The following is a 17,121-nucleotide window of genomic DNA, read 5'->3' as shown; positions in this document are numbered from 1 at the left end:
AAAGTTAGTTGGGGTATGTAAATTGAAATCATCAGCATTAGCATGAAAAGTGTTAGAAACAGAAGAGAAGATTAAAAGATAATAAGCAACAGTTATCACTAAACTCTGCCAGCAAGGGGTTGCACTACAAGTGAAAAGTTACCTTTGGTAAGGGTGTATCACTGGGAGTACAGTCACATCAAAGAAATCAAAGAACTTCTCACTCAAAAGGAGTCCACATTTCATTGCAACTGGAAGCAGTGCAGTCTTTGGGATGCAGGATTAAGTATAATAATAAAAAAAATGATGACTCACAACTCCCTAATTGAACCTTAATATTTTGCAACACCTGTCATCTTTGATAATAGTAACAGAGTTAGGCTAAATAGGATAAATAGATATGAAGGATGTGGTGCATCCATATATGATATACTTATTAAGTGAATAACATGTTAGGAACAATATATTTCTATTGATATACCAAGTGTAAACTGCACCACACATTAATGAAATGTGTTTGTATTTACTTCTTAACAACAACAATGACTTCCAGTAATATTGGCAGTAAATTCAATAAATGCAGCAACTTGCTAAGTATTTACCAAACCATTGTCACCATAACTTCAATTAATAACATTAAAATATATTTATGAAACAGGGTATGTTGTTCCTATAACAGCAGGTTCTATCAAACCATACTGAACCAAAAATATTTACATTCAGCGGTGCCAGCTAATGAACTAAATGCGGTAAAGTATCAAAATAAAACTTTACAAGTAAAAAAAAAAAGTGAAATTGATAAAACACACTTGGAATACTTACAGTTTCTTCCTTCCCAGCATTAATAAAAATATTCCTTAACCACCTGAGTTTGTTACTGTGCTAAATGTCACCTTAGAGTTACAATTTTCCTGGTGAAGCTAAGTAACTTGTCCTCCAACAAATTGCTAACTGTAAATCCCACTAACTGATTACTCACTAACCAGAAAAACTGTAGTCTAATCCCTGTAGAGACTGAGCTGTTGTTTGAGAAAAATATTCATCAATTCAAATCTACTGAGAAATAATGAGGATCATTACTGTTTCCTACAATAAATTACCATGAATTTAGATCTCATTAAGTTGTGCTTAGGTGAATATTCAAAATAACCAATAAAACTGTTTGATTAAAAGGTAAAAAGAAAAAGTATAAATGAACAACAAGAAAGTTGCTCATGTAGATCACTGTATTGCCAAATAGAGAACAGATTGCTTCAAATGAATCTTTAAATCTACAGGATAATATGGTTTGCTGTATATATATATATATATATATATATATATATATATATATATATATATATATATATATATATATATATAAAGTCCACCTTCCATATATATTCCAGTGATTCTCATGTAGATGTTTTGGTATCAGTATCAACACATGGTTCTAAACCAATGGACCACTGGCACACTACAATCAGAACCTACATTTTGGTCTTTTCAGTCATGTAATACTTGTAAACACACTCATGCACACAAATAAATACATATATTTTAACATTATTATTATTATTATTATTATTATTATTATTATTATTATTATTATCATCATATTCATTCTCATTTTCTAACCCCAGGACCCCAATAATGGGGCTCCCACAGCACTGAGAATGCTCTCCATACAGCACAAAAATGTCCCTGACGAAACTCCATTCCTTTCTATCCACTCACAATGATACAACCTTGACAAAAGTGACTTCTTACTGTCCAAGTTCTTTAAACTATATTATGCCCAGACCCATTTTACCATGCTCCCACTGATTCAAGGCTGTGCTACAATCAGTGGCAGGGAAAGGATAGATTCATTTTGAATGCAGATTCTTCCAAGAGGCTGTATTTGTTTTCAACCAATGACAAAATTACAGCCTTGTCAAAAGTGGCTTTCCTTGCAGCACAGACACACATAGGAGTAGTTTAGCAACCAAAAACACTCAACACCTAAACAGACACAAAATCATCTTAATAAAATTCAACAACACCATACTCAACACTCAATTATTTGCAGCAACACATCACCCTTCCCAACCAAACCACTCCATAAGTAACCATCAACCTTCAAGTAAAAATTAAAAGTTGACCCCTACATCACACTTTCAGTAATCCCTACTCACAGATAACCCACCCATAAAAATTTACATTGATTATTTTAAATAAACACACTGAAATGACATATAAGCAAAAAACAACTGCCACCCAAACAACTTAATCTTAAATATCACCCAACTTGATATGCACCCATGTGAAACCACACTCCCCAAACGTACAAGAGTTGCACTTTCCTGCCCATGCTATGGAAATCACCCATCCCTACAATGCTGCAAACACCAAATCAATACATCCAAAGACCCTTTGTGCCAATGATGCTACTACCATAATGAAGATAGTGAACGCTTACTACTCAAATGCCCTGCAATCTCCCAACAAAGACACACAAACATCACTACACTGTATGACCTATGTGGATGTGGCAGAATTCCCAAGTGCTGTGGGAGCCCCAGTGAGACAGAAAGGACTCGTGGGGCATGAAAAAGTAGTATATGTGTGTCTATGTGAAGGTATAAGATGTGGACTGGTGAAAAGTGGAGAAGAAAGCATTGTGTAAAATCTGTGTCCAAATTGAAAGGGAATGCCTTTGGACTGGCAAAATGCCTGTACAGGACCACTGTATAAAGGCATGGGGGACAAAAGTAAATGTATGGGAGAGTGGTGACTGATTGGTAGTGGTATGCACTGAGTATCACAAAAGCAAGTGGAATTTGCATTAAAGAAAGTGCGAAAAATACTTATTGGAAACAGGATTTGTATATATTGTTCATGGATGGGGTGGTGACTGACGTAAATGTAAGAGCCTTGGAGAATGGGGAATGTTGGGTGGTGAGGGAGATAAAATGCAAGGGCCTGGAGAAAGGGAAATGTATGCAGTCTGTTGGGTGTGGAGGGTCTGAAAGGTGAGTTAGCTGTTTGCTGATGACAGAGTCCTGGTGGAAGATTTGAGGGAGAAACATTAAGTCTGTGTATGAATTTTGAACTGTGTGTGAAAGAAGTTGAGACTATATGGAATAAATGCATGGTTATTAAGTTTAGCAGTGCAAAGAGATAGGTTTGGTGAGGCACGTCTGAATGGAGAAAACTTTGAGGAAGTAAAGTGTTTTAAATACCTACAAGTGGACATAGCAGCGTATGGAACAATGGAAACTGAGGTAAGTCGTAGGGTGGGTGAAGCTCCTGGGAATATTGAGAAATGTGTTGAAAGGGAGATCACAATATGAGATCACAAAAAGGTGCATGTTTCAAGGTATAGCAGTCCCAATTGTGTTGTATGGATGCTAGGCATGGGCTATAGTTGTCAATGTACAAAAGAGGATGAATGTGTTGGAAACAAAATGTTCGAGGACAATATGTGGTGTGAGAAGGGGAGATCAGATAGGAAATGACAGGGTAAATGAGAGGTAAAGAAATAAGAAGAGAAAAGTTGAGAGAGCTAAAAAGATTGGACTTAATGGAAACATGAAAGAGGAGAGGATGACAAAGATGATGTGTCAGAAACACAGGGGACAAGTAGAGGAGAAAGACTGAACTGGAGACAGAAGGATGGAGTGAATTTGGTTTTAAGCATCCAGGGCCTGAACATGCAGGAGGGTGAAAGATGTGCACAGGATAGAGTAAACTGCAATGATGTGGTATACAGAGGGTCAATGAGCTGTCAATGGACTGTACCAGGGAATGTGAAGAAGCTGGGAGAAACCATGTAAAGGTTTGAGGGACCTGCTTGTAGATAGGGGATGTGGTTTTGGTACATTACAAATGACAGCTAGAGAATGCATGCGAACAAATAAGGCCTTTTCTTCGTCTGTTCCTGGCATTACCTCAGTAAAATAGGAAACAACAAAAAAGAATGAGAGAAGTTTCTGCGTGTGAAACAGGACTAAGGAATTGCCATCATTCCAACCTGTTCCTATACCCATACATTAGGAGAATAGTTAAAAACACGATATGATGAGAGTTAGCAAGTATGAGAATTGCTTTCAACAATATGGATAAGGATATATTTAGCAAACTGTTCATATCTACATAAAGCCAAAACTAGAATACCCTTGTCAAGTTTGGTCACCACACTTAAAAAATAAAGTACAAAAAGCTCATTGAGAGGGACTAGAGAAGGGAAACAAAGATGGTATCATGATTTAATATAAGGATGATGCAATTCTTTGAGAGATGTAAGGACAGATACCAAAGGAAATAAGATGAAATTAATTAAAAAAGTCATGGAAAACATGTATAGTAGTAGTTTTATAGAATAAGAATGGTGGATAACTGGAATCAAATTATTCTATACACAGATTATTGGCTATTTATTCATAAATTTTCTTGGCAGGATACTAATTGCTGGTTGCCAGTGTGAGATATTTACAAAAAGATATGTTACTGGTGAACAGGAAGGTTGTGCTGGCATGGTTAATGAAGACAGCATGCATGAATTTAAGAAGCTGTATGACAGTACAGAATGTTCAAGAACTGGAGCCCCATGAGTGTAAAGGTCTCTCCCCATACAGTACAAATATGTAATTACACACACACATGTATGATTTATCCATTCATTTAGATTCCCACCACTGTCTAGCACACACACACACACACAGTTATTTATATCTATCTATCTATCTATCTATCTATCTATCAATCTATCTATCTACCAATACATTTATTTATATATATATATATATATATATATATATATATATATATATATATATATATATATATAAAGGTGCATTTTTCATTTGTGGTCTTAACACGGATTTCAGAAAACCACGAATCAATAAATTATAATACAAAACTCTATGAAAATGAAATGGTGGAACAACCATCTAGCAGGCAACAAAAGAGATACCATAAGGAACAACACAAGGGAAGGACATAATAGGGTTTGGAGGAGGTGGGAGAAAAACATCACTCAAAAGGTGTGTAACCGTTTCACCACCAATCACCCTGAAATCTTAACAGGAATCCATCCTGCCACCTCAACCAAGTATCACGTCATTACCTCTTGCTTTATCTTCCCCGACGATAAATCTGTCTTCTTGGACTGAAAAGATTTTTCTTCGGCCTCGAGTCCTTCAATTTTTACCTTAACATCTCCCTCTTCAGCCTCTGACTGGAAACAAAGACATATTCAATGCTGTAAGCTACAACACACTATAATTATGGTTAAACCTAAAACCATTTTTTTTTCACAGCATGCACAGTGAAACAATTATCTTGGAAAATTTCTGACGAACAATCAGTTTCATTCTCATTTAAATAGGGCGGACTGGGATAATACAGATTTATATCTCATTCACACAAAGCAAGCAAAGACTTCAACTCTAATGTAAGCACCTCTCAAATTATACACCTCTTATTCCCCAGCCTTCAGTGAGGTAAATACCTCTCACTAGCCACCTACAGGAAGACACAACAAAATTTGACCCAAGCTTCAATTATAAAAAGTAAATAATTCTTGCTGATCTTCTTTTTCCAATTCAGGAAAATGATGTTCTAACACAGGCATCTCAAGGCTTCTCGTACCACAAATGGTCACCTTACAGTAGAGGCAGTACTTGTTCATCATCGTTAAATTGTACAAGAAAAACAACAACAAACGAAACCCAAAATCCCACAGGCTAAGTGTTATAAGTGTTACAGGAGAAGACAATACCTGTAACATCTTTTGATAAGCTTATACCAACTCTCAAAAATTACTGCAAAAACTTGTGTCTATATATATACATTACTATCCCTGGGGATAGGGGAGAAAGCATACTTCTTATGTATTCCCTGCATGTCGTAGAAGGTGACTAAAAGGGGAGAAAGTGTGAGGCTGGAAATCCTCCACTCTCATTTCTAATTTTCAAAAGAAGGAACAGTAGGTTAGGTTAGGTTAGGTTAGGTTAGGTTAGGTTAGGTTAGGTTAGGTTAGGTTAGGTTAGGTTAGGTTAGGTTAGGTTAGGTTAGGTTAGGTTAGGTTAGGTTAGGTTTTTTCACTCCATCCACCTTCAATCTGGTCTCCCAATGCTCCTCATTCCCTCCACCTCTGACACATATATCCTCTTTGTCAATCTTTCCTCACTCATTCTGTCCATGTGACCAAACCATTTCTATACACCCTCTTCTGCTCTCACCACAACATTCTTTTTATTACCACACACCTCCTCCACACAAACCTATCTATAGCCCACGCCTCGCAACCATATAACATTGTTGGAACCACTATTCCTTCAAACATACCCATTTTTGCTCTCAAAGATAACATTCTCACCTTCCACACATTCTTCAACACTCCCAGAGCCTTCACCACCTCCCCCATCCTGTGACTCACTTCTGCTTCCATGGTTCCATCCACTGCTAAATCCACTCACACATCTAAAATACTTCACTTCCTCCATTTTTTCTCCATTCAAACTTATCTCCCAATTTACTTGTCCCTCAACCCTACTGAACCTAATAACCTTGCTCTTATTCACATGTACTCTCAACCTTCTTCTTTCACACACTTTACCAAACTCAGTCACCAACTTCTGCAGTTTCTCACCCTAATCAGCCACCAGCGCTGTATCATCAGCGAACAGCTGACTTACTTCCCAAGCCCTCTCATGCACAACAGACTGCATACTTGCCCCTCTTTCCAAAACTCTTGCATTCACCTCCCTAACAACCCCATCCAAAAACAAATTAAACAGCCATGGAGACATCACACACCCCTGCCGCAAACCGATATTCACTGGGAACCAATCACTTTCCTCTCTTCCTACTTGTACACATGCCTTACATCCTTGGTAAAAACTTTTCACTGCTTCTAGTAACTTACTTCCCACACCATATACTCTTAATACCTTCCACAAAGCATCTCTATCAACTCTTATCACATGCCTTCTCCAGATCCATAAATGCTACATACAAATCCATCTGTTTTTCTAAGCATGTCTTACATACATTCTTCAAAACAAACACCTGATCCACATATCCTCTACCACTTCTGAAACCACACTGCTCTTCCCCAATCTGATGCTCTGTCCACGCCTTTACCCGCTCAATCAAAAATTTTGCTGAAGGCTAAAATACATGCTGTTGACTTTGTCTGTACACATACAAGTTACTTAAGCTCTGTTTTGATGTTAGTGCCACAGTAGTTTGATTGATCACATCTGTCACAGATTAAAATATATGACACTTGTAGTTTGGAGGCAACCTTCAATTCTTCACTCAGCAAAATGAAATTAGAGAAAATTACTGTACACAGTGGTGAACAATTCCATCCAGTGTATAAGTCAACCACCAAACATATCATCTCAAATTCAGGTTCAGACCTACATCCATCATTCAAGTTAAACACCAAACAAACACTGAACAGGCCACTCCACCCCATACCTTTACTTGACATATCTCATTGAAGAAATGCTGTTCAGATTTTATTATAAAGTTCTGAAGGAAATGGATTCCTAAGGGATGAATTTTCATTATCACAAACTTTTTGGTGGAAATTTTAAGAAGGGCAAGTTCAACAAGCTTTAACAAGAAACGTCTCATCATTATGAGGAATTTCTGTCTACATTCAAGTCCACTGACTTTCTTGGACACATCATCAATCATTCTTTAAAGCAGGAACAATAATGAGGAATAGAAAAAAATACTTCCTTGGTAGCATGATGCTGTATCAATACATCCTCAAAGCAAACAAAATAGCAGCCAGGCAACCACAAACAGTACCTGGATTTGCAACTGATGACAATTTCATTAGTTCACTCTAAATTTCTCAGGTAATTTGAAACACTAAACATATTCATTGGTGAAAGCCTTACTATTAGCAAATAATCATAATGAACACCAAAAATCTACCCATCTATATCTCTGATGCCAGTTCCCTCTGCAAACTCCCAATAAAGTGGTGGCCATGGCAAAATAGCCTCCACTTATGTCGGGTCCTGCCTTCCTAACAAACATCATTTTCCCCCATTTCTCTCCCTCCAGTACTCTTCCACTCTATAGCCCCAAGTAACTGCAAGTTTTCCTCTCACACTTTCATACATTCTCCTTGTAAACTTACCATCTTGTCATCTTTCTAAATGTCCAAACCATTTCAATGTCATACCTTTCATCCACTGCACCACTCCACAACTCATTCCTTTTGCATTCCCTACCTCACCAAATCTGACACACCTTTTCATTACTTTCTTCATTCCATCTAATCATACCACATGCTCCTTTCAAATAACAACAAATATTGTCACTGAAAACAGTTCGTAGCATTTCAAGACTTTTGCAATTTTTTCATAGAAACATATCTCAGCTTTGATTGAGAGTCTATGGGAAAATATACATCAACTTATGAACTTTCAATTTCCAAAAAGATTTCCTTTAACTGGATCCTTTGATAAATAAGGCTCTACTTGCGCTGAATGACAGCAGCCCATGGATCAGCCTGGGTCTACCCAATGATCAGTACCGACCTAACTCGCAATTTTCAGAGAACAAACTGTCAAAAAGCTGTCCACAAGATACAAATTCCATATCCAAGATTCAAGACAGTCCAGAAGAATCAAGGAACCAACTGTCCCTTTATATCAAAATGCATGGCCTTTTGTTCCTTACTCCAAAAGCCCCTACTTAAATGACCTCTTGAGGGATGGAAACACCATTCAATATTCAAGGAATCCATCCACACCATAAAACATGAGGGAGGAGCTTTCCATGGAATAACAATTCGTAGATTCCTCATATTGTTAACAAGCCTGAATACAAAACAGTTTCTGGGCAAAAGCTTTCTAAAGATTTCAGTAAAAAACAGAGAGGCTTGTTTATCCAAAATCATATTTCTGGCCTGCAGTCTCTCTATGGCTTTCAAGTGAGATGCACAACTAAGCTTTCCCAAAAGGTGCTCTAGCTGATATCAAGACATGTTGGAAGAGGGACTAAACGGTTCATACAAAGTTTGTGAATGATGATCAATATCTTTATCCCCAGATGACAGAAAGAACCTATCTGTAAGCATCAATCTATTCTCATTCAAGTAAAATTCTAACCAGGAAACGGGGGATACTTTCCTGGTTGATCATCAAACCTACTTTAAATTTGTATTTCAGAGTAATATTATATGGCTGGCATTTCTCTTTTTTTCTTTTAATGTTAGTTGAGATGGCATGGGCAACTGAGGCTTCAATCAAGGCCATCCCATTAATGCTATATTAATGCTGTGGTCTCGGGCATTTTTGCATGACAGCTGGAGACTGAAAGTGAACGAATGGGGCCTTTGTTGTCTTTTCCTAGTGCTACCTCACACACATGAGGGGGGAGGGGGATGTTATTCCATGTGTGGCGAGGTGGCGATAAGAATAAATAAAGGCAGACAGTATGAATTATGTTATATTTATTCATTTTGCTTTGTCGCTGTCTCCCGCGTTTGCGAGGTAGCGCAAGGAAACAGACGAAAGAAATGGCCCAACCCACCCCCATACACATGTATATACATACACGTCCACACACGCAAATATACATACCCATACATCTCAATGTACACATATATATACACACACAGACACATACATATATACACATGCACACAATTCATACTGTCTGCCTTTATTCATTCCCATCGCCACCTCGCCACACATGGAATAACATCCCCCTCCCCCTCATGTGTGTGAGGTAGCGCTAGGAAAAGACAACAAAGGCCCCATTCGTTCAAACTCAGTCTCTAGCTGTCATGCAATAATGCTCGAAACTATAGCTCCCTTTCCACATCCAGGCCCAACACAACTTTCCATGGCTTACCCCAGACGCTTCACATGCCCTGATTCAATCCATTGACAGCATGTCGACCCTGGTATACCACATCGATCCAATTCACTCTATTCCTTGCCCGCCTTTCACCCTCCTGCATGTTCAGGCCCCGATCACTCAAAATCTTTTTCACTTCATCTTTCCACCTCCAATTTGGTCTCCCACTTCTCCTCGTTCCCTCCACCTCTGACACATATATCCTCTTTGTCAATCTTTCCTCACTCATTCTCTCCATGTGGCCAAACCATTTCAAAACACCCTCTTCTGCTCTCTCAACCACACTCTTTTTATTGCCACACATCTCTCTTACCCTATTATTATTTACTCAATCAAACCACCTCACACCACATGTTGTCCTCAAACATCTCATTTCCAGCACATCCACCCTCCTCCGCACAATCTTATCTATAGCCCAAGCCACGCACCCATATCACGTTTGTTGGACCTACTATTTTATCAACCTATCCCTAGGGAAGAATGAATAGCTAGGTTGACTACAGACTGACTGCCATAACCAGGATTCAAACCTATTTGCTAAACCCTAAGCAGCCCATTAATGTGTCAAGATCAGGAATACTAACTGCTACACAACAGGAGTCCATATGATCTTGTGATTACAGAAGAGCCCCAACTAAGGATGGGGTTACATTCTAATCAACTCATCGTAATGTGAAAATATCTCAAGTCAAAAATAAATTTAATACATGTAATACTGTTGTTTACACTCATGATAATATAGCTGACTGGAAGCTTTGGCTCACTGCTGCACATATTGCTAGCCTGGGAAAAGATCAAAATTCAAAGTATGGTTTCTACTGAATGCATATTACTATTTCATCACTGTAAAGTTGAAAAATTGTAAGTCAAACCATTGTAAGTCGGGATCATCTATACAGTATTAGAAAATCATTGGGAAGTCTAGATCTAAGGTCTGAGAGAAAGATAACATCTTTGTAGAGGGAGGAGTATAAAGGTTACCAGTCACATAAGAACTGGTGAGGTTATGCACAAATCCAGCAGCAAATCCTTAACCTATTTCTCAATTACTAGAAAATCATCACAAAGTCTAGAACTAAGGGGGGGATTGGAATTGGAAAAAAACGGGGATAGGGGTTGGAAAAAACATCATTCTGGGGTGAACTGTAATGTGCCAAGAAGCATTCCATATATCCACAAAGACTATTCAATCATTAAACCAAATGGAGAGGCAGACAACCAAATGGACTGGCAGACATTCGATACACAGCAAGCACTATACACTAGCCCTACTTCTTAGCAAAACCTTGTCGAAGGTACTTGAGGGTAGGTTTTCACCCATTCTCAGTGCAAATCAGTATTCAATACACAAAATCAAATAAATGCAATTTTCTTTTTTAATCTCATTCACCATTTCTTGTATCTGCAAGGTGGTGAGAAGAGCAGACGAGAAAAAGGTCTCATTTGCTCGCATCCATTCTCTAGCAGTCATGTGTAGTCAACTGAAACTAAAGTACCCTATTCACAACCATGGTTTTCCCCAGCTGCTTCATATGCCCTGAGTCGATCTAATTACAGCAAATCATCCCCTGTAAACCAATTCACTCCATCCCATGCACGCTCCCCAACATACTGCATGTTCAGGCCCTGACTGCTTGAATTTGATATTTCTCATTTCATCCTTCCATCTCCAATTTGGTCTCTCCATTTTCCTTGTTCCATGCACTTCTGATACATATCCTCTTTGTCAACCAATCCTCACTCGTTCTTTCAATATGTCCAAACCATTTCAGCACATCTTCAGCTCTATCAACCATGCTCTTCTTATCACATCTCTCTCTTGCCCCTTCATTACTTACTCAATCAACTCTCCTAACACCACATACTGTCATCAAACATATAATTTCCAATGTGCACCATCCTCCTTACATTTTCATCTAAACCCCATGCTTCCCATCCATGGGACTACAATACCTTCAAACACAGCCAATGTCACCCTCACAGACAGTGACCTCTCTTTCCAAACAATTCTCATATATAATCTTCAATATATGTATAATAAGTTTAACAAAATGACATTACAAATGATGAAGCAAGAAATAATAATGTAAGCAATTATATAAGCAATTAAGAAACTTTAAGAAAACTTAGCCGAAAGACGAGATGAAAGAAGACCATGTATTTTCCTCTGAAAGACAAAGATGGCAATAGCAAAACTGATGAGGTTATCCTTGGAATGAATCTTAGGAAAAGCAGTCAAGTAGTATAGGCATAGCCAGAAAACTGTTTTTTGGGGGGAATGCCTGAAAAAAGTAGCACTATCAGGAAAGGGCATAAACTTTCCATTCACAGAAAATAGTTACTAGTAAGCAAACCATACAATTACTCAAAGGAAATCTTACAACGTATATAAATAATTTCAGCTAAGCAATTAGGTATAATAATCATGGAAACAAAGCAATATGACATAAAGCAATGGAAAATGGTTGACTTTTTTTTTGTGGGAGTGCATGACCCATCCCCCCATTGCTATACAACTGCAGAAAATATATAAACCTGAAAGCCTGATATTGATCTATGTATTATATTTGATTGCCATTTCCCGCATTAGCAAGGTGGCACCAGGAAACAGACTAAGAAAGACCCATCCACTTATATGCAAACATTTTTTTTTTTTTTTTTTGCTTTGTTGCTGTCTCCCGCGTTTGCGAGGTAGCGCAAGGAAACAGACGAAAGAAATGGCCCAACCCACCCCCATACACATGTATATACATACGTCCACACACGCAAATATACATACCTACACAGCTTTCCATGGTTTACCCCAGACGCTTCACATGCCTTGATTCAATCCACTGACAGCACGTCAACCCCGGTATACCACATCGCTCCAATTCACTCTATTCCTTGCCCTCCTTTCACCCTCCTGCATGTTCAGGCCCCGATCACACAAAATCTTTTTCACTCCATCTTTCCACCTCCAATTTGGTCTCCCTCTTCTCCTCGTTCCCTCCACCTCCGACACATATATTCTCTTGGTCAATCTTTCCTCACTTATTCTCTCCATGTGCCCGAACCATTTCAAAACACCCTCTTCTGCTCTCTCAACCACGCTCTTTTTATTTCCACACATCTCTCTTACCCTTACGTTACTTACTCGATCAAACCACCTCACACCACACATTGTCCTCAAACATTTCATTTCCAGCACACCCATCCTCCTGCGCACAACTCTATCCATAGCCCACGCCTCGCAACCATACAACATTGTTGGAACCACTATTCCTTCAAACATACCCATTTTTGCTTTCCAAGATAATGTTCTCGACTTCCACACATTCTTCAAGGCTCCCAGAATTTTCGCCCCCTCCCCCACCCTATGATCCACTTCTGCTTCCATGGTTCCATCCGCTGCCAGATCCACTCCCAGATATCTAAAACACTTCACTTCCTCCAGTTTTTCTCCATCCAAACTCACCTCCCAATTGACTTGACCCTCAACCCTACTGTACCTAATAACCTTGCTCTTATTCACATTTACTCTTAACTTTCTTCTTTCACACACTTTACCAAACTCAGTCACCAGCTTCTGCAGTTTCTCACATGAATCAGCCACCAGCGCTGTATCATCAGCGAACAACAACTGACTCACTTCCCAAGCTCTCTCATCCCCAACAGACTTCATATACATATAAAAACACATCTATATTTATTTATTTTGCTTTGTCGCTGTCTCCCGCGTTAGCGAGGTAGCGCAAGGAAACAGACGAAAGAATGGCCCAACCCGCCCACATACACATGTATATACATACATGTCCACACACGCACAATATACATACCTATACATCTCAATGTACACATATATATACACACACAGACATATACATATATACACATGTACATAATTCATACTGTCTGCCTTTATTTGTTCCCATCGCCACCTCGCCACACATGGAATAACAACCCCCTCCCCCCTCATGTGTGCGAGGTAGCGCTAGGAAAAACACCAAAGGCCCCATTCATTCACACTCAGTCTCTAGCTGTCATGTAATAATGCACCGAAACCACAGCTCCCTTTCCACATCCAGGCCCCACACACTTTGCATGGTTTACCCCAGACGCTTCACATGCCCTGGTTCAATCCATTGACAGCACGTCGACCCCGGTATACCACATCGTTCCAATTCACTCTATTCCTTGCACGCCTTTCACCCTCCTGCATGTTCAGGCCCCAATCACTCAAAATCTTTTTCACTCCATCTTCCCACCTCCAATTTGGTCTCCCACTTTTCCTCGTTCCCTCCACCTCTGACACATATATCCTCTTGGTCAATCTTTCCTCACTCATTCTCTCCATGTGACCGAACCATTTCAAAACACCCTCTTCTGCTCTCTCAACCACACTCTTTTTATTTCCACACATCTCTCTCACCCTAACATTACTTACTCGATCAAACCACCTCACACCACATATTGTCCTCAAACATCTATCTATTTATATTCGTTATACTTAGTTGCCATTTCCCTTATCAGTGAGGTAGCACCAGGAAACAGACAAAGAATGGCCCATCCACTCGTATACACACATATATACATAAACGTCCATATACATATCAATATATACATACACAGACATATACATATATACACATGTACATATTCATCCTTGCTTGCTTTCATCCATTCCTAGTGCTACCCTGTCCCAAAGAAAACAGCATAGCCAGCCCCTGCGTCAGTGAGGAAGCACCAGGAAACAGATGAAAAAGGCCACATCTGCTCACATTCGTTCACTAGCTGACATGTGTCATGCACCAAAATCACAGCTCCCTATCATCATCCAGGCCCCACAGACCTTTCCATGGTTTACTCCAATGTTTCACATGCCCTGATTCAGTTCAATGACAGCACGTCGAACCTGTTACACCACATAGTTCCAATTCACTCTATTCCACACAAGCCTTTCACACTCCTTTATGTTCAGGCCCCAATAGCTCAAAATCTTTTTCACTCCACTTTCCACCTCCAATTTGGTCTCCCCCTTCTTGTCATCTCCACCTGACACATATAACCTCTTTGTCAATCTTTCCTCACTCATTTTCAACATAAGTCCAAATCATTTCAACACACCATCTCCTTTCTCTCAACTACATTCTTTAAATTACCATGCATATCTCTTACCCTTTCATTACTAAAATCAAACCACATACTGTCCTCAAACATTTCATTTTCAACACATCCATCCTCCTCTGTACAAGCCTATCTATAGCCCATGCCTTGCAACAATATAATATAGTTGGAACTACTATTCCTTTAAACATAACCATTTCTGCTCTCCATGATAATTTTCTCTCCACACATTTTTCACTGCCCCCTCCCCCAACTTATGACTCACTATCACTTCCAAGGTTCCACTCGCTGCCAAATACACTCGCATATATCTAAAACACATCAGTTTCTCCAATTTTTCTCCATTCAAACTTACATCCCAACTAACTTGTCCCTCAACCCTGCTGAACCTTACACACACTTACTCTCAACTTTCTCCTTTCACACACTTTCCCAAATTCAGCCTTATATCATATGTAATAAAAATCTTCATGAACCCAATTCACAAACATGTGAAATGCATGACTACCAGTAGTAGAATCAACAAACATCATTATGGATATATACCATGCAAAAGTTCAAAAGGTAGATGTTAAATGTATATAAAGGAGTCTTAACTGACTAATGTGTTGTATGGTCAACAACTAAATAAACTGAAATCAAACATATACTAAATTCAGAAAAACTTTATAAGTAAAACAGAAGATATGGAACACATGAAATGTTGAGATTAAAATTGCTTCAACTCTACGGTTAGAAACAAAACAATGCTAAAAAATAATTCATGCATGGCAAATGAATACACATAATTAAAGAAAAGGGGATGAACTATGTGGAGACATTAAAAATAAGCAATACCTACCAAAATTTGTGGTGATTTTACATCACCCGTTTCACTTCCAGTTCCAGACGCTCGACTGCTTGGGACCCGGTTGTGCTGAAATATTTTTAGCTATGTAGAAAAGAAACATTTTCATAAATGTACAACAATTAAGTATCTATGTACTACTATCAGAAGTGATGTCACAATTTTCAGAAATGTTTAATCAGAAAGTGGTGCATAATTGGCAATCAACAGACTTGCTTCATTTTCTCATCTTTTCTACACGGAACAAAACTGTGTGAAATAGGGGAAATTAATCAATAAATGCTTACAGTTTTTCATTTCCATATCTTAAGAACATATCATGTATTTAGAATTTTAGAATTTTTCAAACATCATCATTGGACATAACAGATTATTGCTCAAGGACATTCAGGAATAACTTGCAGTTATACATCAAAATAAATAGGTATACGTATATTAACAGTGTTAAGCTGAAATAAGTTAGTTTCTGAGATTAGGAGTGTGTGAACTGAAGAAGTTGAGGGGTAATGTGACTAAAAGTAATGTTTTAAAGTTAAACAAGATATACACACAGGCTGGCTGGAGGTAAAGTTTGAATGAAGAGAACCTTGAAAAAGTGAGTAATTTAGATACTTGGGAGGGGAAATGGCAGTGGATGGAAGTACTAGTACTGAAGTGAGCAACAGCAGAAAATATGTAAAATAAATAAAAGCTTTCTTGAACATCAGCCATCATCTTCAGCTTGAAATACTGAACACATAATCAATAAAATGAACAAGTAAATTGTATTTCTCATGTGCTTTTTCTACTGACTTCAATAGATTCTTACATAATGCATGAATTCATCAAAATCTACATATCAAGAAAAATATTGGAAAAGAAAAGGGGAAATAAAGTCATACCAAACATTAGCATATATCTTCACTTCAAAATATTCAGCATATAATTGATAAAATAATATGGTGTATTTTTTATACATCTTTTCTAGTTTTCTCCAGCATGTTCTTACCCAATGTATGAATAATCAATCATTACTTACCTTATCTATCTTATTATACTTGATCATTGTCTCCTGCATCAGTATGGTAGTGCCAGGAAACAGACAAAGAACAGCCCATCCACTCATATGTTTTTTTTTTTTTTTTTTTATACTTTGTCGCTGTCTCCCGCGTTTGCGAGGTAGCGCAAGGAAACAGACGAAAGAAATGGCCCCCCCCCCCCATACACATGTACATACACACGTCCACACACGCAAATATACATACCTACACAGCTTACCATGGTTTACCCCAGACGCTTCACATACCTTGATTCACTCCACTGACAGCACGTCAACCCCTGTATACCACATC

General features: G+C 38.5%; 1 protein-coding gene across 5 annotated transcripts in view; it reads right to left on the bottom strand.

Moving 5' to 3' along the window:
• LOC139746120 (lysine-specific demethylase 2A-like) overlaps positions 1–17,121 on the bottom strand; it is a 94,580-nt gene that overhangs the window by 23,058 nt on the left and 54,401 nt on the right. For 4 of the 5 annotated variants that reach the window (XM_071656974.1, XM_071656973.1, XM_071656976.1 and 1 more), the window contains 2 exons: positions 15,785–15,859; positions 5,069–5,179 (listed from right to left, as the gene is read on the bottom strand). In XM_071656974.1, coding sequence (XP_071513075.1) covers positions 5,069–5,179; positions 15,785–15,859 — 186 coding nt within the window. The remainder of the gene's footprint in view (positions 1–5,068; positions 5,180–15,784; positions 15,860–17,121) is intronic. The other variant, XM_071656975.1, reaches the window with a different exon arrangement.

Source organism: Panulirus ornatus, chromosome 64, assembly GCF_036320965.1.
Source record: "Panulirus ornatus isolate Po-2019 chromosome 64, ASM3632096v1, whole genome shotgun sequence".
Lineage (NCBI taxonomy): Eukaryota > Metazoa > Arthropoda > Malacostraca > Decapoda > Palinuridae > Panulirus > Panulirus ornatus.
Note: the sequence above shows the minus strand (reverse complement) of the source record. Positions and strands in the feature narration are given on the sequence as shown.